At 53.4% G+C, this 20,845-nt stretch overlaps 1 protein-coding gene across 3 annotated transcripts in view; it reads left to right on the top strand.

Moving 5' to 3' along the window:
* Positions 1-20,845, top strand: part of DCTN1 (dynactin subunit 1) — a 30,331-nt gene that overhangs the window by 7,130 nt on the left and 2,356 nt on the right. Inside the window, exons 2-25 of one of the 3 annotated variants that reach the window (XM_055539581.1) lie at positions 5,953-6,198; positions 6,466-6,544; positions 6,742-6,776; positions 9,838-9,855; positions 11,228-11,248; positions 12,520-12,711; positions 13,061-13,258; positions 13,403-13,607; positions 13,684-13,762; positions 13,861-14,020; positions 14,130-14,234; positions 14,412-14,603; positions 14,694-14,810; positions 15,056-15,208; positions 15,808-15,968; positions 16,074-16,242; positions 16,503-16,571; positions 16,804-16,866; positions 16,977-17,126; positions 17,289-17,450; positions 17,536-17,667; positions 17,876-18,001; positions 18,234-18,376; positions 18,648-18,814. In XM_055539581.1, coding sequence (XP_055395556.1) covers positions 5,971-6,198; positions 6,466-6,544; positions 6,742-6,776; positions 9,838-9,855; positions 11,228-11,248; positions 12,520-12,711; positions 13,061-13,258; positions 13,403-13,607; positions 13,684-13,762; positions 13,861-14,020; positions 14,130-14,234; positions 14,412-14,603; positions 14,694-14,810; positions 15,056-15,208; positions 15,808-15,968; positions 16,074-16,242; positions 16,503-16,571; positions 16,804-16,866; positions 16,977-17,126; positions 17,289-17,450; positions 17,536-17,667; positions 17,876-18,001; positions 18,234-18,376; positions 18,648-18,814 — 3,124 coding nt within the window. In that variant the 5' untranslated portion in view covers positions 5,953-5,970. The remainder of the gene's footprint in view (positions 1-5,952; positions 6,199-6,465; positions 6,545-6,741; positions 6,777-9,837; positions 9,856-11,227; positions 11,249-12,519; positions 12,712-13,060; positions 13,259-13,402; positions 13,608-13,683; positions 13,763-13,860; positions 14,021-14,129; positions 14,235-14,411; positions 14,604-14,693; positions 14,811-15,055; positions 15,209-15,807; positions 15,969-16,073; positions 16,243-16,502; positions 16,572-16,803; positions 16,867-16,976; positions 17,127-17,288; positions 17,451-17,535; positions 17,668-17,875; positions 18,002-18,233; positions 18,377-18,647; positions 18,815-20,845) is intronic. The other 2 variants (XM_055539582.1, XM_055539583.1) reach the window with 2 other exon arrangements.

Genomic DNA, 20,845 nt, shown 5'->3' on the forward strand with positions numbered 1-20,845 from the left:
ATTGGGTTAGCCCAGGATCAAGGTTTGGTAAGGTGAGACAAGAAGAGGTCAGGGGCTCAAAGGATTCTGGTATACCAGTAAAAAGCAAGGTGGAAATGGTGCAGACTGGGTGCCAAAGAGACTTTTCCTCCTTACCAGTTCCTCCTTAATTCCCAATAGTCTACTTCTTTTCCTGTCATTTCTGAAATGTTCACCAAGTCCACTGGTAACCTGTTTATCAGACTTAGATTTGTGTCCCTTGTCTCTTCCTGTTTTCCTAGACTTTTTAGCAATTTTTAATGTCATTGGGAAGAAAAATGGATTAGAAATCCAGGGAGTATCTGTCTTCTGGTTGAGGTAACACCTAACTTAGAAGTGTTCTGTGTGACTTGGGATGGGTCTCAAAGATGCTGTTGAAGGATCACCTACCTGTTGTTGTTGTTGTTAGCCGCTCCAGTCATGTCTGACTCTCTGCAAGCCCATGAACGGTAGCCTCCAGGCTTCTTTGTCCGTGGGATTTCCCAGGCAAGAATACTGGAGTGGATTGCCATTTCCAGCTAGTCAAATGTGCCCCACTGGCTATGAGACTTAGATGAGTTGTTTGACTTTTGAGACTTGTAAAATGGAAATAACGGAATCCGTGTTGTCGTCATCACAGGTTTGTGTTGGGAGGAGATCGTGAAATTCATGTGCTAGTGGTCACAGTTAAATTTGCCCCTGAGAAGGCCTTGTGATTATTTCCTCTCTCTTAACATGTCCGGTTTCCCTTCTCAACTCTGTTATCATCATTCTCATTGCTCCTGCTTGAGAAATCCCAGGTTTCTTCATTCCTTTAGTTATCCATGCACTCATCTCTCCACTCACTTATTCGTGCAACATCTGAGTTCCTACTGTGTGCAGTTGTCATTGATGTACCCTCTCCGTGATGACGAAGACAGTGTCTACAATTTGTTGAGCACGTATTCTGTGCTAAGCGCTGTGCTAAACGCTTTACTTCTGTCTTAGTTAATCTTCACAACATCCCTGTGAGGTAAGTATTATTCCCCCCTTTTTCAGATAAGGTAACGAGGGCTCCGAAAATATGTTACCTAGAGTCATATCGGTGAGGAAATGGGAGAACCAAAGCTGTATCCAGATCTGTCCATCTCCAGAGCCCAGACAGGCCTGCTGCTGCTTTCCCCATGTTTGATCTATCATAGGTCCTTCTCAGGGTTGTTGTTTTTTTTTTTTTTTTTGGTGGTGTCTCTGAATTGGTCCATTTCTTCTTCCCTTTCTTTTTCTCTTATGAGCCTAGTTCAGACCCCCTCCAACTCTTACTCATTATTGCCGTTACCGTCCTTGCTGTCATCCCTGTCTTTATCAAGTTGCTATGCCTCAACTCCATCCCTCTGTCCGCCACCTGTGTGATGTTCCTAAAATAGTTTTCACTATGCCAGTCTCCTGCTCAGGAAGAGTCTGGCTTCCTGTTGCTATTGGATCCAATTCATCTATCTCTACCTGTTGTTAAACTCCCTGAATCTATCCATATTTACCTTCTAATACATCTCAACATCAGTGTTAGTTCATTCAATAATGTTTGACACCCTGTGCCAAGAGTTGATGGAATCATAAAGAGGAAAAGTTGTGGAGTCTGCTTTAACAGGCTTACAGTTTGATAGGAGAACTCATTTAGAATTCTTTACTTCAGCCAAGCTAGGCATCTTTAATTTTCCCCACTCAAGCAGAATTATTCTTTGTCTATTCATACTGTAGTCACAAATTATGTTTGTAGGCCTTTCCTTTCCACACCACCTCCCCCCCCCCCGCAAGAAAACCTCATATAAGGCATAATCAAGTACCCCTTTTCTTTCTAGCTCACCTTTCTCCTCTCTGTAGTTCCTTATAATATGTATTGCCTAGACATTTTAAGACCTGTACAGCTTCTGCACTTTTTATAGAGCACTTTTATATGCTTTATCTTATTTGAGTATTAATGTAGATATGCCAGGTGATGGTCTCACTTTATAGAAGAAACAGCATCCAAGGAGTTCAGTTCAGTTCAGTCGCTCAGTCGTGTCCGACTCTTTGCAACCCCATGAATCGCAGCACGCCAAGCCTCCTTGTCCATCACCAACTCCAGGAGTTCACTTAGACTCACGTCCATCGAGTCAGTGATGCCATCCAGCCATCTCATCCTCTGTCGTCCCCTTCTCCTCCTGCACCCAATCCCTCCCAGCATCAAAGTCTTTTCCAATGAGTCAACTCTTCGCATGAGGTGGCCAAAGTACTGGAGTTTCAGCTTTAGCATCATTCCTTCCAAAGAAATCCCAGGGCTGATCTCCTTCAGAATGGACTGGTTGGATCTCCTTGCAGTCCAAGGGACTCTCAAGAGTCTTCTCCAACACCACAGTTCAAAAGCATCAATTCTTTGGCGTTCAGCTTTCTTCACAGTCCAACTCTCACATCCATACATGACCACTGGAAAAACCATAGCCTTGACTAGACGGACCTTGGTTGGCAAAGTAATGTCTCTGCTTTTCAATATGCTATGACTGTATATGCTTGTGTTGCTGGAGAGCTCTGTGATGTCCTTAGATGTGTGCTCTTTTGAATCTTGGAAGATAATGTGGTCCAGAGGAAGAACATGTTTTTTTTTGAGGCCTAGAACTAAGTGTGGTAACAGAGAGTAGAAGTGCACAGGGTTCTGATTCAGGCTTTGGCTCTAGTTTTGGCTCCTCTCCTTGTCTTCTGTGTAACTTCAGAGAAGTTACTCAGTTCTCCAAGCCCCAGTTTCTTGTCAGCGTTGTTCCTAGCCTGCCTCTCTGTGGGGTTATTTTGATGTTCAGATTTGATGATAACTTTTGTTATTAGCTAACTTTTGTTGAGTACTCATTGAATACCAGGCGCTGTCCTAAATGTTATACATGGATTGTCTCAGCTAGTCCTCACAGTAGCTCTGAGATGTTCTTTGCTCACAGTTGACAAATGAGCAGATGGAGGCGCAAAGATGTTAAGCAGCTGGACCAAGTTTTTGTAGCTATCAAATGGTGAAGCCATGAATTGAATGTAAGCAGTCTGAGTCTAGAACTGGTACTCTTAACCATAGTACTAACGACTTTTTTTAAGGTGCTCTGTAGAATGTAAGGTGCTCTGAACATGCAGAAGTCCAGTTTGCAAGGAGCTGCGTGGCCCTGCGTAATGGTGAATAGGGAAAGGAGGGGGCAGTATGGATATGTTGCAGGAGAGGAGAGAAATGGTTTCCTAGGGGGTCTGACCAGCATTGGAGATGTGGAGAGGTGTTTTGGGGGCCCTATATCTGGCCGTTGGCTGTCATTCTATTAGGCTATCTGGTTTTCCTTAGAAAGGGTGGAATGGAGGAAGACCCTGTTCAGCCAGTGAAGCCCAGTGTGGACAAGACAGGTAGCCCTCGACCCAGGGGATCTATGTCCATACTGACCTGGTGGAGCCATAGGTCAGACCCTAGGACAGTCTCGTTGGCTACTTAGAGGCATGGCAACCTTTGCCAGTTTGGGGGAAAGCTGGAGTACTTGACTTGCTTTGCTGTGTGCGTGTGTGTGTGTGTGTGTGTGTGTGTGTGTGTGTGGAGTTGTCTCTATTGCTGCTCTTCCTTTGCTAAGTATTGGGCATGGGGCCTGGCTGCTCTGGCCCAGGGTGAGATTGAAATTTAAACCCTGATCACGTGGGTTTGAACCTGACTCCTAAGTTTAGAAAGGGGAGGGAGAAGGAAGAGCATCAGAAAGAGGGTGAGAGACCCTTCTTCTGGCTGGGAGGAAGCCCCGGGAAGCTGATTGTTTGGAAGTGTCACTTGATGCTGACAGGTCCGCTGCCCCTAACATCGCGGGAGTGGGCGGGTGGCAGAGATGGTGAGGGGGTGCTGACCAGGAGAGTCATCAGGGCTGTGCTCCCAGCGTAGGACAGTGCCCTCTACAGGTGAGTGTTGAGAGTCTGTGGCATGGGCCCGCGTCGCTCCTTCTCTGTCTGGACTGGCCCAGGTGCAGCAGGGGGGCACTAGGACCCAGAGGCTAGCTCGGCTCCTGACAAGTCTAGAGCAGCACTAGCGCAGAGTGAGACTCATCAGCTGGCAAGCGGGGTTCGGTGTCTCTGGGTTCAGGAATCCTCCAGCAGCAGAGGGGACTTGCTCCTCAGCCCCTTTCTCCGTTCCCTCCCCTACCCCAGTAGGCCACCCAGTGAGGTCCATGGACAGGGGAGGGCCACGCCTGCCGGCTTCTGTGTTTGTCCATGAGGGCCTGGAGCCCTAGCCCTCCTGCCTAGGTTTCTGCCTTTTCTCTCTGTCTTTGGTCAGCTGGGGGAGGGGGTGGAGGCCGAGGGAGCAACATGGCCCAGAGCAAGAGGCACGTGTACAGCCGGGTAAGTGGCCCTGATCTGGGATGGCCATGGGAGGGCTGCTGGAGAAGGCCTGGGTGCCTGTGGACAGTGCTGTGGGGGCTGGGAGACAAAGCTGGACCCGGCCGGAGCCACTCGCAGCCCTGATGGGGGTAGACCGCATAGGCGTCCCTTCCCAGAGTTGGGCCCTTTGTGGGTACTGGTGAGGCCTGACCTTTGACTCTAGCTGGACCTCAGGCCAGAGGTTCCTGAGGGGCGCACTGTGCTGGGGATTTCAAATGGGTTGGTGGGTTGGAATGGCCTTTCAATGACGCCTTTCTTTAGAGCTGCTTGATTGTCACTCACTTTCTTGCTCTCTGGCTCAGATGGGCTCTGTAGCCACTGTTGTGTCCACCTGGTCCTGAGGTTTATTAGGGTTAGGACGGTGGTGACAGTCTTTGACTTTGGGGCCGGCCCTGATGTGCCTGTTACCTCCCTTTATTGTCAGGTCCATGAGAGCCGCTCAACTGTCCCAGGTATGATTTGGCCTCTCAGAGCCCCTGGGAATGGCATCCTCGCCTTCTGGGATGAGTTCTTTGGGGAAGAGAGTTGGGGAGTGACTGGCTCTGGCAGAGCTTCCTTATGAAGCCAAGCGGGGGCATCAGAAGGGAGCCCTGTGAGGTCTTCAGGTCCATGCTGTCACTTCTTCATGCCTCATTCTCTGCTGCAAGGCCCCTGGTTCATGGAGCTGCCGTTGCTAAAAATGGCTTAGGTGTGATTTTCTTCTAAGCCATGGGCCTATTTGGGACCTAATTTCATGTTGTCTTGTCATCACGAGTATGTCAGAAGCCGAGAGCTTCCCAAGGACAGTGTTTAGTCTATTCCTTTGGCTTGTCCATTCATTTGGACCACTGGGCAGAGTCGGGGGACAGTTTGCAGGACAGATCTGAGATACCAGATTGGCCTGGCCTTTATATATTTATTTATTCGTAGCAAGATAGCACGAGTGAAGGATCTGCAGAGCTTATAGATAGAGTTGATTGGCCAGGGCTGAGGCCTGGAAGAAGGGAGTTAAATGGTTGAATGGGCTTGGTGAGGCATCTCGGGGTGTCATGGTGGGGCGGGGGAGGCCAGGTCTTGAAGGAGGCACAGTTGCGTGCTGAACCTCAGGGAGGACAGGCAGAAGTAGGGAGGGGGCCAGGACTCTGCGGGAACACTCACTGGCTCACCTGTCTTCCCAGCTTTGACTTCTGTGTCAGGCATTGGGTTGTGGGGAACCGCGGTAAACAGAGTTACTTGCTTGAGCTTCATTCCCCTCCTAGCGGACAGTGCTCCTGAGAAAGTAGCCATGTGGACTGACATTCACAGATCTATCAATGAATTCTGATTTATTAAAGTTAAATATAAACTCTTAAAAATTCTGGCAGATTCCAGGGGAGTTTGAAGAAGTTTTAGAACATAATACTGACATTTTTCCAAAAGAAATTTGGTAGGTGTTGGCGGGGGGCACTTTAATTTGAGAATGGGGTTCAGGGAAGTGACTTCTGGTCCTTTTTTAGGCCAGGATCCTGATCGGGGCCTCTCTTTTATATTAGGATGACACCCTTAACTTGAGGCTTTTAACTCTGTATGTTTGAACGTGTCTTTCAGACTCCTAGTGGCAGCAGAATGAGTGCTGAGGCAAGTGCCCGGCCCCTGCGAGTGGGCTCCCGTGTGGAGGTGATTGGAAAAGGCCACCGTGGCACCGTGGCCTATGTTGGAGCCACACTCTTTGCTACTGGCAAATGGGTAGGTGTGATCCTGGATGAAGCAAAAGGCAAGAATGATGGAACTGTCCAAGGCAGGAAGTACTTCACTTGCGATGAAGGACACGGCATCTTTGTGCGCCAATCCCAGGTACTCACTTCCTGCTCCTGTGTGTGTGTGTGTGTGTGTGTGTGTATACATGCTCTGTTGCATGTGCAGCTGGTGTGTTGGTGTTCTCTTTTCCTGGGCATGAGCCTGAGTCTCTGGTTGGAAGAGTGGGAGGTAACGAGGGAGGGAAGATCGAGAGCTATCCTTAGGGAATCGGCCCTGTACTCTAGGCTTGCTTAGGGCCTGAAGAGGGGCCCATATTACATCCAGCCTTGATCTAGCTATATTGAGTCTATTCTGTGGCCTCAGATCCAGGTATTTGAAGATGGAGCGGATACTACTTCACCAGAGACACCTGATTCCTCTGCCTCAAAGGTCCTCAGAAGAGGTAACAACCACCCACTTAAGTTGCCTCCTCACACGCAGGAGTCCCCAGGACTTCTCCCCAGAACAAGGGGCCGCAGTGGATCCTGAGATTTTCTGTCACCACCGTATTCTGTTGTTACGTCTTGCTTACCCTGCCATGACATTCTCTGCTCCTGTTCCTCTACACAAACACACGCTTTGTTTCTGTTTGCATTCTAGAGGGAGCTGACTCAAATCCAAAGACCAGCAAACTGGTAAGTAGTCAGGGATGGGAGTGGGGAGTAATGGAGGAAAGAGGGAAAAGAAAAAGAAAGGAGGGAGGCCCACACTAGGTCTTACTCGCCTGCTGCTTCCGCCCGAGGCACTGAACTGAGTTGGCCTTTCCAGGCTCCATCCTCTCTGAGAAGGAAACTTCCTGGGTATGAGTTGCTGCTTTAGGTGTAAAGGTGCTAGCAGGGAAAAGCTACCAATGCCCGGAAGTTCTGGCTCTGTTGGAACTGAGGCTGGGGGAAGGGAGGACCGGTCTGCCCCTAGTAGTGTTGCTGCCAACTTCCTACCTGTTGGTGCCCGAGGCTGCCGACATCTGATGGATGTAGGGCAGGGGTAAGGTGAAAACTGGAGGAGAAAGGTGCTCTCCGGTTCACAAGTAAGTGGGAAGGAGCTGGGCCCTCTGCCGCCTTTTCAGGTTGTATGTAGAGGGCCCACCGCAGCTCCCCTCCGCTGCTCTGCACAGGGTGTGTGAGGAGGGGCTCCCAACTCTCCAGCTCCTCAGGGCAGGGTGTGGACCTTCTGGAAGCGGATATTGAGGGAGGCCTCATCTCACCCGGGCCTTGACAGTGACCTGCTCCTCCCGTACCGGTGTTTGCCTGCGGGTCTTAATACCTACACCCAAGATGTCTGACCGGCTAGCACAGTGCGTTGTTTAACTCTGTTCTCTAACTCTGCCCTTTCCACCTCCTCATGCAGCGGGGACTGAAGCCTAAGAAGGTGGTGTGTTTACTATTTGTGCCTGGGTGGGTGAGGGCCATGAGCCCCCTGCCCAGCTGTCCTGCATGTCCATGGGCTGCTACATGCATGTATGTGTGACATTGGGGCTGGGATGGCCAGAGGAAATGGCAGCCTTGGCTTTCAGAGTTCCTTTGAGGGGTGCAAGGATATCAGGCTCAGTGTCCAGGCCCAGATCGCGTTAGGGACGATCCTCACTCCTCCTCACGCCCCTGCCCATCGCCTCGGGACTTCTAGTCAGAGACTCTAAGCGTTTGACTGTAAATAGCAGCAGCATGGAAAAGAGCATTGACTGGGTTACAGTGGATTCTCACTTAGCCTGAACTTAGGGTCAGTGGCAGGAGAGACGGGGGATGTGGAGGCGAGGTTAGCTAAGTAGGTGGGAGTCAGGGAACCGAGCGCAGGAAAAGCAGTTGGAAGCCTGAGTGGGGCCTGCCTCTGGGTGGTGTGGCCATGAATGCGCACCTTTGCTCTGCTCCGTCCTTTTTTCCCTGCCTCTTCCTTCCTCTGGTGTTGTGCTCGGGGCCTACCTCCCGCACCTTACAGCCTTCCATCAGCCATCACTGGAGTGGGGCTGCCACCCCTGAGACTCTTTCAGTCTGAAGTTGCTGCCATGACCACTTCCCCACACCAGTTCATGCCTTTGGGCTGTGCCCAAGCCGTCTCTGACCTGCATGTGCCTGTCTGACCTGTATGTGCTGTGCTGTGTGTATGAAGTTCTGTGATTTCCTTGTTACCCATCTGTGTCAGGACCTTCTGACTCTGCATGGAGAGCTGTTAGACTGGGGTAGTGGGAGGGGAGAGTAAAACTTCTCTATTTTGATTTCTGGTTGGTGGTGGGTCCTCACTTTGGAGTCTTGCCTTGGAAGAGATGACATAATGGTACTTGCTTTGGGGTCCTGGCTTTGGAGGGAGTGGGGGTTTAAGAAGGAAGATAATTCTCTAAAGGACGCTGGACCCATTCCAGGAACTTGGCTTCTTTCCTTGATTATTGGCTCCTGGTTGGGGCTCCCATCTTGCATCAGACCCCAAATAGAGAAGAGCATGGACCTGCAGTCTACTGTCTATGGAGGGGTTCTGGCTGCAGTCTGATCTGACCGCAGGTGGGATGTGAGCCATGCCCAGATCTGGGTGTTTTTGGTGGCTGACTAGGGAAATGTGGCAAAGCCTAGCCTAGGCTGCGTGCGCTGGGGTAAAGCGCCTCCTTGGCTCATGGTGCAGAGTGTCAGTCAAGTTGTCAAGTCCTTCGCTAGTTCTTTCTCTCCAGTGGTTCTCTCGCAGCACATCACTTAACACAGGAAACAGGGAGCTAGCACCAGAACAAAAGAAGGAACTTTGAGGGGCAGGGTGGAAGAGAGGACCCAGATGTCTCTGCAAGGTGCCCAGTCCTTTCTGGAAGCTCTTTAGAGACAGGCTCTAACCTGCCCACAACCCAGGGAGAGTTGGGAAAGGAGCCAGATGCTGTCATTAGAGCTGCTACTGCCCAGATGGAATGTTCTCTGGGTTTCTTAGTGTGCCCCGCAGAGCCAATGCAGGAGTGCCGGGTGTGTGCGCCTGATGAGCCACCAGCAGGATATCATCTGTGTGTATAAGAGACAGAAGCAGAGTTGATGGGGTTGTAGACTGAGGGGGTGTGAGTATGAGAGAGGCCTGATGAAGCAGTGAGGTCCCATGTCCCTGTCCAGTGATACCCTGGTTCCAGAGCGGTCATCACAGAAATGGGACGGCCCCCAGCCCAATTTCTTTGAGCAAATCCTTGGGGATGCGGGAGAGGGAGGAGCCGGCCAGGACCTGTTCTTTGGAGGAGGAAGCTGGGTGGGTTTATAGACGATTTTGTCCAGTCAGGAGGAGGAGGAGGAGGAGGAGCCATCAGAGCTGGTGGTTGCTAGGTGACTGAGGAGCAGTGGCTCCACCCCTCGTGGAGCAGAGGAGGGTGGGTGCATGACGTCAGGTGGAGCTGGTGCGGCGGCCACTGAGGCTGCTGTCAGCCTAAGCTGGCGAACTAGGCCGGGGGCCTCCCGAGTGCCTCTCCGGTGCCTGCCGGAGCCTGGCCATCCCCACCCTGCACCGGCGGGGGCTTCCGCATCTGAGCTGCAGCCGTTGGCCAGCTGGGGAGCTGCCGGGCCCGGGGAGCTGCGGCTGCATTGTTGGGATTTGATACACTAATCTCCTGTCTCCGCCGCCTTTCCCTCTGTTTGGTCTCTTTCCCTCCCTCCCTTGGCCTGTCCTTCCTGTGTGTGTCCGTCCTCCTCTGTCCTTCCTTCTCTTCCCTCTCCTGGCTTTCTTTGGTTTTCTGCAATGATGAGACAGGCACCGACAGCCCGAAAGGTACTCTTGCTTGCTCTGGCCCTGCTGCCAGGCTGCCAGCGTGATGGTGGCAGCAGGCTGCTGGGGTGGGGGTGGGGGCTGATGGACTTGCTCTGCTGGTTGGGGGCGAGGATGGGGATGAAGGCGGGGGGCAGGAAGAGTGTGTGTCACTGCCATGCCCCACACCCTGGGCGTTTGCTCCCTAGCCTTCCTGCTCTTGGCTCTGAATCTGTGTTTTGGGCCTTGTACCCAGTGGCCTCACCAGCTTGAGCTTCAGGCAGCTTTTGCTGCAAACTGGCTCTGGATGTGTTTCCTAGGAGAGAATCTGGGGAAGCAGGTCCAGATGTCTTTGTGCCTCTAGCAAGCCTACCTCACTCGACCTTTGCTAGAATGACACTTGGTTGTAATACTAGCATCCCTCCCCGACTGGGGTCTGTATCAGGGGCTTTCTCTAGAACAGTTTGTGACACATAGTTATGGAGGCTTAGCCCAGGGTAGTAGACGTGGGGGTTGGTCTCCTTGGGAGACCTAGAAGGGCCCAGGCCAAATCTTGTGTTTGCCAGAGCTCTGAGGCCCTGGGTATCAAGAATACTGTTTGGGAGTTGGAGTTAATCATGTGTTTATCACTCTGCAATAGTCCGGGGTGGTTGGTCTCCGATCTGGTGTAGGGCAGTAGTTTCCCTGTGCTGCTGCCCACCCCCACCTCCTTTCTTGCAGCCGGGTGGGGTCACTTTGCTGATCTCTGGGCTTATGGCTAATGCAATATTCATGGTTGTGACACCTGAGCCCTCTGCCCTGGGGATGGGGACTGCTGCAGGAACTGGTCCTGGGGAAGAGGGTGGGGGTGGGGCGTGTGGCCGCACTGTGCTCCCTTGGGGACCTGATCTCCCCTAGCTGGTTTCACTCACTTCTAGGCTTGTATCATCATTCTTGTCACGTGGTATTTCTCAGGAGTCCTGTGTGGAATCTAGCACTCTAAGGAAGGGGCTGACCTGGGAAAGTCCTTGGGAGTGGTGGATGGGCGGGGCTCTGGGCTGGAGTGGGAGAGGTGGCTGTGGGAGGACTCCTCTCTGGTCTCTGGAGACCCTGTCTACTAGCTGCTGGCTTTGGTCTCCTGTGGCTCGGCCTGGGAGACGGGGACAGAATTTCCAGGGTAGGATAAAAGTGGGAGAAGGAACCAGTGGGAAATAGGAGTTCTGAGCTCCTGGAGCAGGATCAAGGTGACTCACGGGAAGGAGGGCATGGGGCCGGGTTGGGGAGGAGGGGTGGGCTGCTGACTGCAGCCTCGTGTCTGCTGCTTCTGCTCTCATTGCTGTCCCTTCTGCTGTCTGTCTTTCTGCCATCATCCTTTCTTTCCTGACTACTCCTCCTCTGGCTCCTGTTGCCTGTCCAGACTACAACTCGGCGGCCCAAGGTGAGGAAAAAACAGGCCTCTGTACCAGCCACTGCTGAGTGGACACAGATGCCTTAGGCGTGTGCATGTACGTGGCCTTTTGTATGTGCAAGTGTAAGTTGGTCACAGTGTGTCCCGGGTTCTCTTCAGGGGAGTGAGGGTACTGAGGGTAAGGACCGGCCCCTCCTGGGAAGGTGCCTTCCAGCTCTTAGGAGCATGTCTGAGCCAGTAGCTTGAGTGTAGAAGAGAAACGAGAGTGGTTGTGCTTAGCCAAGGCAGACTTTCTTGAAGAAGGGCATCTTCCAGCTGCTTTTGACTAGATTTTGCGGGGCGTGTGTGTGTGTGTGTTGTTGGGGAAGGGGTGGGGAATTAGAGGAAATGTGAAAAAGAACTTGGAATGTAAATGTCAGGGGCTACGGAGGTGGGTGTGTCTGTGAAAGGCCTTGGGTGGGGGTGTCCGTGGATAGCGTGTGGTCTCTGGGTGTCAGCCCACTGGGAGGCTTCAGGGCTCGGTGCTCCAGGGAGGAACACTGGGCAGGCCGTCTGCTCTAGCACCTCAGCTCCACAGGGACCCGGTACCGTCACCTGATTAGAGCCCCTCTGTCTTGGAGGAGGGAGGTGACAGATGGGTTGGCGGTACAGACCTTGTTTCAGAGGAGAGCCAAGGATTACGACTTTCACCCTGGCCCTTTTACTTGCAGGATCCCCTGAAATAGACCAGGGGGAGGAGGATGAGCTTGAGGGTTTATCAAAGTGTAGAGCCCAGGACCCCCAGTTTTAGCCCAGCCTTCTCTGGGAACGTGAAAATTAGAGATCAGTCTGTTCTTTCTGGGAATGACACTGAGGCGCTTATTCCCTCTGGGGGAGGTGGGTACAGGCCCAGAGCAACAGTAGCACTGGGAGTATTAAGAAATTGCTACAATGATTACAAGTGGGTCACAAAAAGAATGGTCAAGGGAGTGAGGGCTTCTGCCCTAGCAGGGTAGTGCTAGACCTTGGAGGAATGTGGGGTCAGTGCCAAGGGCGGAGTCTTGTAACCTTGTGTCTTTCTCTGTCCCTCCCCCTCCCGCCACCCCCCCACCCAAATCCCACCCGGTCCTTTGTCATGGCCTCTGACTGGGGCGCTTCCCCTCTGCCCATCACTGTTTCTCTGTGCTCACTGTCCTGTGATACTCTTTGCCTTTCTCCTCCTCTGTCACTTCCTTCACCACATGCTCGTATTCTGTCTCACTCTCTTTTACCACCCCTGTCCCCTACACTTTTTCTGGTCTGCCCCTGCCCTCTCGGAATAGCCCACCCGCCCGGCCAGCACTGGGGTATCCGGGGCCAGTGGTTCCCTGGGCCCCTCTGGCTCAGCATCAGCAGGTGAGCTGAGCAGCAGTGAGCCCAGCACCCCAGCTCAGACTCCGCTGGCAGCGCCCATCATCCCCACGCCGACCCTCACCTCTCCTGGAGCAGCACTCCCACTTCCTTCCCCCTCTAAGGTAAGGTCTGGGGTTGGAGCAAAGAAGAACCAAGACGCAAAGTGGCCTGTGACCCCTGACAGGTTCTTAGAAGTTTCCCTGGGTTGAGGGAGACCCAGAACCTTGGATTAGAAGGGTGGGGTCCCAGCATATAAGTATCCTATTACTGGCTAAGCCACCCTTTCCTCTCTGCCCCTCTTCCACACTTCCCCCATAGGGATTGGGCTCTTCACAGATATTTGTATGCCACTTGCTTTGGCCCTGGACCTGGAATGATATCTGCACACATTGCTGTCCTTCCTCTCCAGCTCAGTCTTGATGGGGAAAAGCGGGGAGGCTGTGCATGGACTGAAGGGTCTCTCCTTTGCAGGAAGAGGAGGGGCTGAGGGCCCAGGTGCGGGACCTGGAGGAGAAACTGGAGACCCTACGGCTGAAACGTGCAGAAGACAAGGCAAAACTAAAAGAGCTGGAGAAACACAAGATCCAGCTGGAGCAGGTGCAGGAATGGAAAAGCAAAATGCAGGAGCAGCAGGCAGACCTGCAGCGGCGCCTCAAGGAGGCTCGGAAGGTGGGACCTGGGATAAGGAGGGTGTCTGGGGAGGCCAGGGCCCCAAGGAAGCACTGGAAGCTGGAACTGGGCCTGGACTATCCTGTGAAAAGGGGTACATGAGGCATCTCTGTGATCGTACCCCCAACCGTCACTTCTCTTCAGGAAGCCAAGGAGGCCCTAGAGGCAAAGGAACGCTACATGGAGGAGATGGCTGACACTGCTGATGCCATCGAGATGGCCACTCTGGACAAGGAGATGGCTGAAGAGCGGGCTGAGTCCCTACAGCAGGAGGCCGAGGTGCTGAGGGAGCGTGTGGAAGAGCTCACTACCGACTTGGAAATCCTCAAAGCTGAGATTGAAGAGAAGGGTAAGGGGCCAGGAGCTGCCGGGGGCCAAATGATGGGATTGGACCCCTGACTGAAAGTATGAATGGTCTTCCCCAGGCTCAGATGGTGCCGCGTCCAGTTATCAGCTCAAGCAGCTTGAGGAGCAGAATGCCCGCTTGAAGGATGCCCTAGTGAGGTAGGGTCCTCATTGCCAGGCTCACGCTCCTGTCTCCAAATCCGTGAGTGACTCTTGATACCTTTTCTTTCTTCTTCTGTCTTGCCATTTTCCCACAGAATGCGGGATCTTTCTTCCTCAGAGAAGCAGGAGCATGTGAAACTCCAGAAGCTCATGGAAAAGAAGAACCAAGAGCTGGAAGTTGTGAGGCAACAGCGGGAGCGTCTGCAAGAGGAGCTGAGCCAGGCAGAGCGCACCATTGATGAGCTCAAGGAGCAGGTCTGAGCAGCCCAACCCCTTGCCCAGAGCACTGCAATGCTCACCTTCCGATGTCTCCTCTGTCTTGGCACCTTTCAGTCCTTCTCCTTGTTTGCGCTATCTAACACAGGTAGATGCTGCTCTGGGGGCTGAGGAGATGGTAGAGACGCTGACAGACCGGAACCTGGATCTGGAAGAGAAAGTGCGCAAACTGAAGGAGACGGTGGGGGACTTGGTAAGAGAAGAGCAGACTGCTGACTTACAACCCTGATGGAGGGTCTTGGGAAGAGACTTGCCGTGAGAAGGATTGACGTGATCCCTGATCTTTGCGTAGGGTGTGTAGTGAGTGAACCCACCCTGGCCTGCTACCCTGACTCTGACTTTTCTTTGCCCCAACTACCTTGTCTCCCAGGAAGCAATAAATGAAATGAACGATGAACTGCAGGAGAATGCACGTGAGACAGAATTGGAGCTGCGGGAGCAGCTAGATATGGCGGGTGCCCAGGTGCGGGATGCCCAGAAGCGTGTGGAAGCGGCCCAGGAGACAGTCGCAGACTATCAGCAGACCATCAAGAAGTACCGCCAGCTGACTGCCCACCTGCAGGTGCCTGCACACCCACTGCTTTCTGCCCACGATCACCCTAGGGCTTCCCCCATGACTCAGCTGTGTCTTTTCTCCCATCCTTGCTCCCAGGATGTGAATCGGGCACTGACAAACCAGCAGGAAGCGTCCGTGGAGAGGCAGCAGCAGCCACCTCCAGAGACTTTTGACTTCAAGATCAAGTTTGCCGAGACTAAGGCTCATGCTAAGGTCAGGAAAGTGGGTGAGCTGGAGATGGGTGGGTGTTGGAGACCCCAGCCTGGATGAGGCCATGGGCTGATCTGCTGCGGGGTTCTGGCCTTCGGGTTCCTGGAGTTGGGAGTGATTTGTGTGGTGGTTTGGAAGACTCCTGGCTGGGCCTGCCCTAGAAGCAGGAGACATATTGGAACGTGGGATGGAGGTTAGGAGGTTCTCCGCAGCCTAGCTGAGAACCCACTCCCCTGTCTCCCTCACAGGCAATTGAGATGGAATTGAGGCAGATGGAGGTGGCCCAGGCCAACCGGCACATGTCCCTGCTGACAGCCTTCATGCCCGACAGTTTCCTTCGGCCAGGGGGGGACCATGACTGTGTCCTGGTGCTGCTGCTCATGCCTCGACTCATTTGCAAGGTACGGTCTGTCAGCCACATTCCCAGCAGGGGTCTGCTGAGCTTGCCGTGAGCCAGGCACTGGGGACACCAAGCAGAGGTGGCAGTCGTTGTCCTGCTCTCAGGGTTTATGATGTAGTACAGGGATGCAGAATCACAGACAGATGTATGTCACATATGACGTTTTATGAAGGGGAGATGCAGCTTGTGAAGTGGAGGTAGTGTCTGGGAGAGAGCACAGCTGGGGAGCTGATGGAGACAGTGGGCTATTACTGAAGGAGTAACGTTTGAGGTGAGACCCAAAGATGACTGGAGTTCGTGGGGGATAACTGTCAGGATCATGCTGTAGTTGGAAAGGCAGAGGGAGCAGCAGCTTTAAGGTGGGAAGGAGCTGGTCCCACTGGTCCTGCTGCCCTGTCAGCCCGCATCCGAATCTCCATCAGCACCAGCAGTCACATCAGCCTTTGCCCATGTGCGACTCCCTGCCCGTCTAAGAGCTGTTTCTGCCTTCTCTCCCGTGTCTTCATGCCCTCCACATAGTTGCTCAGCTCTCTGTACTCCTGAGTCTGTGTTCTCCATCCTCTGCTCTGAGCCCCATGTTTCTGGTGCTTCTTCCCACAGGCAGAGCTAATTCGGAAGCAGGCCCAGGAAAAGTTTGAACTAAGTGAGAGCTGTTCAGAGCGGCCAGGACTTCGCGGCGCTGCAGGGGAGCAGCTCAGCTTTGCTGCTGGGCTGGTGTATTCACTGAGTTTGCTGCAGGCCACACTTCATCGTTACGAGCAGTAAGTGATCCCTGACCTCCACGGCAGGGCCATGGGTCCTAGATTGGCTGGAACTGAGGTTGCCTTGTAGACTCTGGCCTCACAGGGCCGTTCTCTGGTCTCCAGTGCCCTCTCTCAGTGCAGTGTGGACGTGTATAAGAAGGTGGGCAGCCTCTACCCTGAGATGAGTGCCCACGAACGCTCCTTGGACTTCCTCATTGAGCTGCTGCACAAGGACCAGCTGGATGAGACTGTCAACGTAGAGCCTCTCACCAAGGCCATCAAGTACTACCAGGTCTGGGGCGAGAATTGAGGCTTAGCACAGCAGGAGGGAGGGTTTCTTCTGGGGCTGTTTCCAGTGTAGCCAGGGTTGTATGTCCCAGGCTGAAGGCGTGAAACTCTTAGATGAACTCACCTTAGGATCCAGCTCCTTGAGGGTTTTGGATTCTTTCATACCTCTGGAGTCCCTTGATCACTGGGGCTCAAACTGCAGTTTGGGAAGAATGCTTCGTTCTTCCAAGGCCTAAAGACTGTTCATTTGCCGTCCCTCCTCAGCATCTGTACAGCATCCACCTTGCTGAACAACCTGAGGACAGCACCATGCAGCTGGCTGACCACATTAAGGTGAGGTGTTTGGGCCAACGGTTGAGCCCCTTATAGAGATTGGAAATGAAAGACATCAGATCACACCCACAAAGGGTGTCACATAAGGAACAGGGTCACTAAGACCAGATCAGGGAAGCCAGAGAGCTCACTAATGGATGGGGTCAGCCAAGGATGGAGACTTCTTTAGAGACGTTAATGGGGCAGAAGGGCTCCATTGGAGGCTGACAGCCACCTGCTTCTGTCTTCACAGTTTACCCAGAGTGCTCTGGACTGCATGAGTGTGGAGGTGGGACGGCTACGGGCCTTCTTGCAGGTGAGAGTGCAACCAGATCTGTTGGAGTTCCTCTTCCTTCAGAGTCCCCACCTCCTTGCCCCCAGCCCTAATTCTGACTTGGCTTCCCGTCTGTCTCCTGTTCTGAGTAGGGTGGGCAGGAGGCTTCAGATATTGCCCTCCTGCTACGGGACCTGGAAACTTCGTGCAGTGATACCCGCCAGTTCTGCAAGAAGATCCGGCGGCGGATGCCAGGGACGGATGCGCCTGGGATCCCAGCTGCACTGGCTTTTGGACCACAGGTTCAGGGCTGTGAAGGGGGACGGGAAGGAAACCGAGCAGAACCAGGAGGGGCGCAGCATGTCGCGATGTGGATCCGGTCGGGGGACAGGAATGGTTCTGAGGTAGCTGGGCACTGTGGCGTTGAGCCCAGAGTGGGCTCCTGACTCCGGCCCGTTGCACAGGTATCTGACACACTCCTCGACTGCAGAAAACACTTGACGTGGGTGGTGGCGGTGCTGCAGGAGGTGGCAGCAGCTGCTGCCCAGCTCATTGCCCCACTGGCAGAGAACGAGGGACTGCCTGTGGCTGCCCTGGAGGAGCTGGCTTTCAAAGCAAGCGAGCAGGTGAGCTGGCTTGGCTGGGCAGAAGGTGGTGATGGGAGAGTCAGGTGGCCACTGGGGTTTTCACTACTGCCGTTGACACCTGCAGATCTATGGGACCCCCTCCAGCAACCCTTACGAGTGTCTGCGCCAGTCATGCAGCCTCCTCATCAGCACTATGAACAAGTTGGCCACAGCCATGCAGGAGGGAGAGTACGATGCCGAGCGGCCCCCTAGCAAGGTGGGTCGCTCCTTGGAGGGAACTGCAGGAGCCAGGAGGAGCAGGACTTGGGGAGCTGCTGCTCACTGTGGGAGGGCTGGGAGGCGGGAATTTGGGGAGCACCTTCCTCTTGCTTAAAAGGCAAGGAGGAAGATTTTCTGTTTGACTGGATCCCTCTGAAAGGAGAGCCTTGATAACCCTGCCCTCTGCCCCTCACTCTGCCCCTTAGCCTCCCCCAGTTGAGCTGCGGGCTGCAGCTCTTCGTGCAGAGATCACGGATGCTGAAGGCCTGGGTTTGAAGCTTGAGGATCGAGAGACAGTTATTAAAGAGCTGAAGAAGTCACTGAAGATCAAGGTGAGAATAGGGGAGGCTCAGGATCTGAAAGGCCAGGAAATAGCAGGGGGCACAGGGAGGCAGTGAGTGTTGATTGTAACTGAGAGGGGTTGAGGACTGAGGGGAAGCAGTGGCACCTCTGATCAGTGGGCGTTCTCGTGGGAGCTTGCTATCTCATGGTCTGTCCCAGGTCTTGGGTTAGGGGCGGTCATGGGAAGTGTAAGATGACTGGACACGCTCCATCCTCGTCCAGGGGGAAGAGCTCAGTGAGGCCAATGTGCGGCTGAGCCTCCTGGAGAAGAAGCTGGACAGTGCTGCCAAGGATGCAGATGAGCGCATTGAGAAAGTGCAGACTCGGCTGGAGGAGACCCAGACACTGCTGCGGAAGAAGGAGAAGTCAGGCACCTCCCCGGCCCCTGTTCACTCCACCCTCCCTGCTGCGAGCAGCTCCCTGCCTCCTAACCCAGGCCCTCTGGGAGTGAGCCTCCCCAGGGGCACAGAGGCCATCTCCTCCCAGCTGACAGCACCACTGTCTCATCCCGATCTGAGCCTCTTCTGCCCCTGGCTCCTGGCCAGCAGGGCTGCCCTCAGGACCTGTCGGGACAGAGAAAGGGGGGCAGGGCCGTTGGGGAGGGGACACTGCCCAAGCCCAGGTTCTCTTTCACAGAGAGTTTGAGGAGACCATGGATGCACTTCAGGCTGACATCGACCAGCTGGAGGCAGAGAAGGCAGAGTTAAAGCAGCGATTGAACAGCCAGTCCAAGCGCACAATTGAGGGGCTCCGGGGGCCCCCTCCCTCGGGTATTGCCACCCTGGTCTCTGGCATTGCTGGGGGTGAGTGCCATGGAGCAGGCAGCACCAGCCCAGAGGAGATTGAATGTCCCTATTCCTGTCCTTGGTCTCCGTTTGACTTTTCTCCCCCGTGCCCCGCCGCCCACAGCTGGATGTTCAGCCAGGAACACACTTGCCCAGTTTCACTCTGTGGCAACTTTCACCAAGTTTTTAGTTCTTCTGAAGATGTGTGCAGAGTTCCTTTGGCCAAGGTGGGGCAGTGGGGTCTCACCAAGGTGTCAGTGAAACTCAGAATTCCAGTAGCTCTCCCTCCTGGGTCTGCCGTCTGGCCTTTCTGTCCGCACCCTGTATTCCAGGAGGTCATCAGCCTGCAGCAGACCAGGGCATCTGCTGTGGTATCCAGTGGTGCCTGTGCTGCTCTTGACTCTTCCTCTGCAGGGGCACTGCATTTCTCCAGAGTTCACGTCGCTTCACCCTATAGTGCGGTCCTCTCTTCCAGTGCTGAATTCTCCCAGTTCCACTTGGGGCTTATGTTCTGACCTTTGACTACTCTCATAGTGTGGTCAGGGCTCCTTACCTGGAGTTTTTCTGGCTTCCAGGCCTAGTCTCCCCAGTTTCCTGACAAGGAGGTGGCCACTGCTACCTTGATTCTCATCTACCTTGTAGTATGTTTTTTGTTCACTCTTTAGTTTACTTCCCCTTCTCACCTCCAGAAGACAAACTCCTTGAAATGGGATTAAAGCTGCAGGATCTCTAGAACTCACCTGCTGCGCTTGTCTTGTCGGTTGGCCTCACCTAGGCTCTTGTCCTCGTCAAAGCCCCCATCACTGGTGGTGCTTGACTCTGGAAAGTGACCAAGTATCTTCTTGTCTTTAGATTCCTGTGAGTCAGATGCTTCCGTGTTCCTTGGGAGGGGACAGAATTACCATATTGTGTTGTTTTAGCATAGGCTTTTTTTTTTTTTTTTCAGTTGCACTGGGTCTTGTGCGATGGACAGGCTCCTCTAGTTGCAATGTGTAGGTTCAGTAGCCTTGCAGCATGTGGGATCTTTGTTCTTTGACAAGGAATTAAACATGCGTTTCCTGCATCGGAAGGTGGATTCTCAACCACTGGACCACCAAGGGAATCCTAGCATAGGCTTTTTAAACAAATACTGGTTCTTTTTTTTGTTTTTTTTAATAATTTTACTTATTTATTTTCAGCTGTGCTGGGTCTTTGTTGCTGCACAGACTCTCTCTAGTGAGCGGGAGCTACTTTGCGTCGCAGTACACAGGCTTCTCAGTGCAGTGGCTTCTCCTGTTGTGCAGCATGGGCTCTAGGGCACGCGGGCTTCAGTGGTTGCAACACGGGGGCTCAGTAGTTGCATTTCGCAGGCTCCAGAGCACAGACCAGTTGTTGTGGCTCACAGGCTTAGCTGCTCTGCAGCATGTAGGATCTTCCCAGACCAGGGATCGAACCCGTGTCTCCTGCATTGGCAGGTGGATTCTTTGTCACTGAGCCACCAGGGAAGCCCCAGATATCGGTTTTTAATTTCTGAAACTTTGCACCAAAAAAGGGTGACTTTTGTCTCAGCGCCATGGGGAACCTGAAGAAATGGGTATGTGTCTTCATGCTCAGTTAAGTTTTGCCGGTGGGGAGGACTAAGGGTGCAGACATATCAGGGTCTCAGGAGTGGTCCATCTGCCCTTCTGGGAGATGGAGTGTAGGGCAGGGAGGCAGGAACAGCCTCGTGCCTCAAGTGTTTGCTCCAACGCACACTGCCGCTGCCACTCTTCCTCACGTGTTGCAGCTTGTATCGTGGCCTGACTGCCCTTTTCTATCTTTCTTTCACACATATTTCCTCTTTCCCCAAACGCAAAGGCAGGATTTTCTTAGAGAAGGTATGGTGATGAGGAAAAATGTCTTCCTGCGTGACCAGGATTCTTCTGGTGTGTCTCCCTCACCACCATACCATCTAATTCCTCTCTCCTCTTTTCCTGCTCCCCCATGGGCTGTCCTGAGCGCAGAAGAACAACAGCGAGGTAGAGAGCCAACCTGCTGGGGGGGTTAACAGGGTTGGTGGGAATTGGGGCT

The sequence above is a fragment of the Bubalus kerabau genome, chromosome 11 (assembly GCF_029407905.1).
Source record: "Bubalus kerabau isolate K-KA32 ecotype Philippines breed swamp buffalo chromosome 11, PCC_UOA_SB_1v2, whole genome shotgun sequence".
NCBI lineage: Eukaryota > Metazoa > Chordata > Mammalia > Artiodactyla > Bovidae > Bubalus > Bubalus kerabau.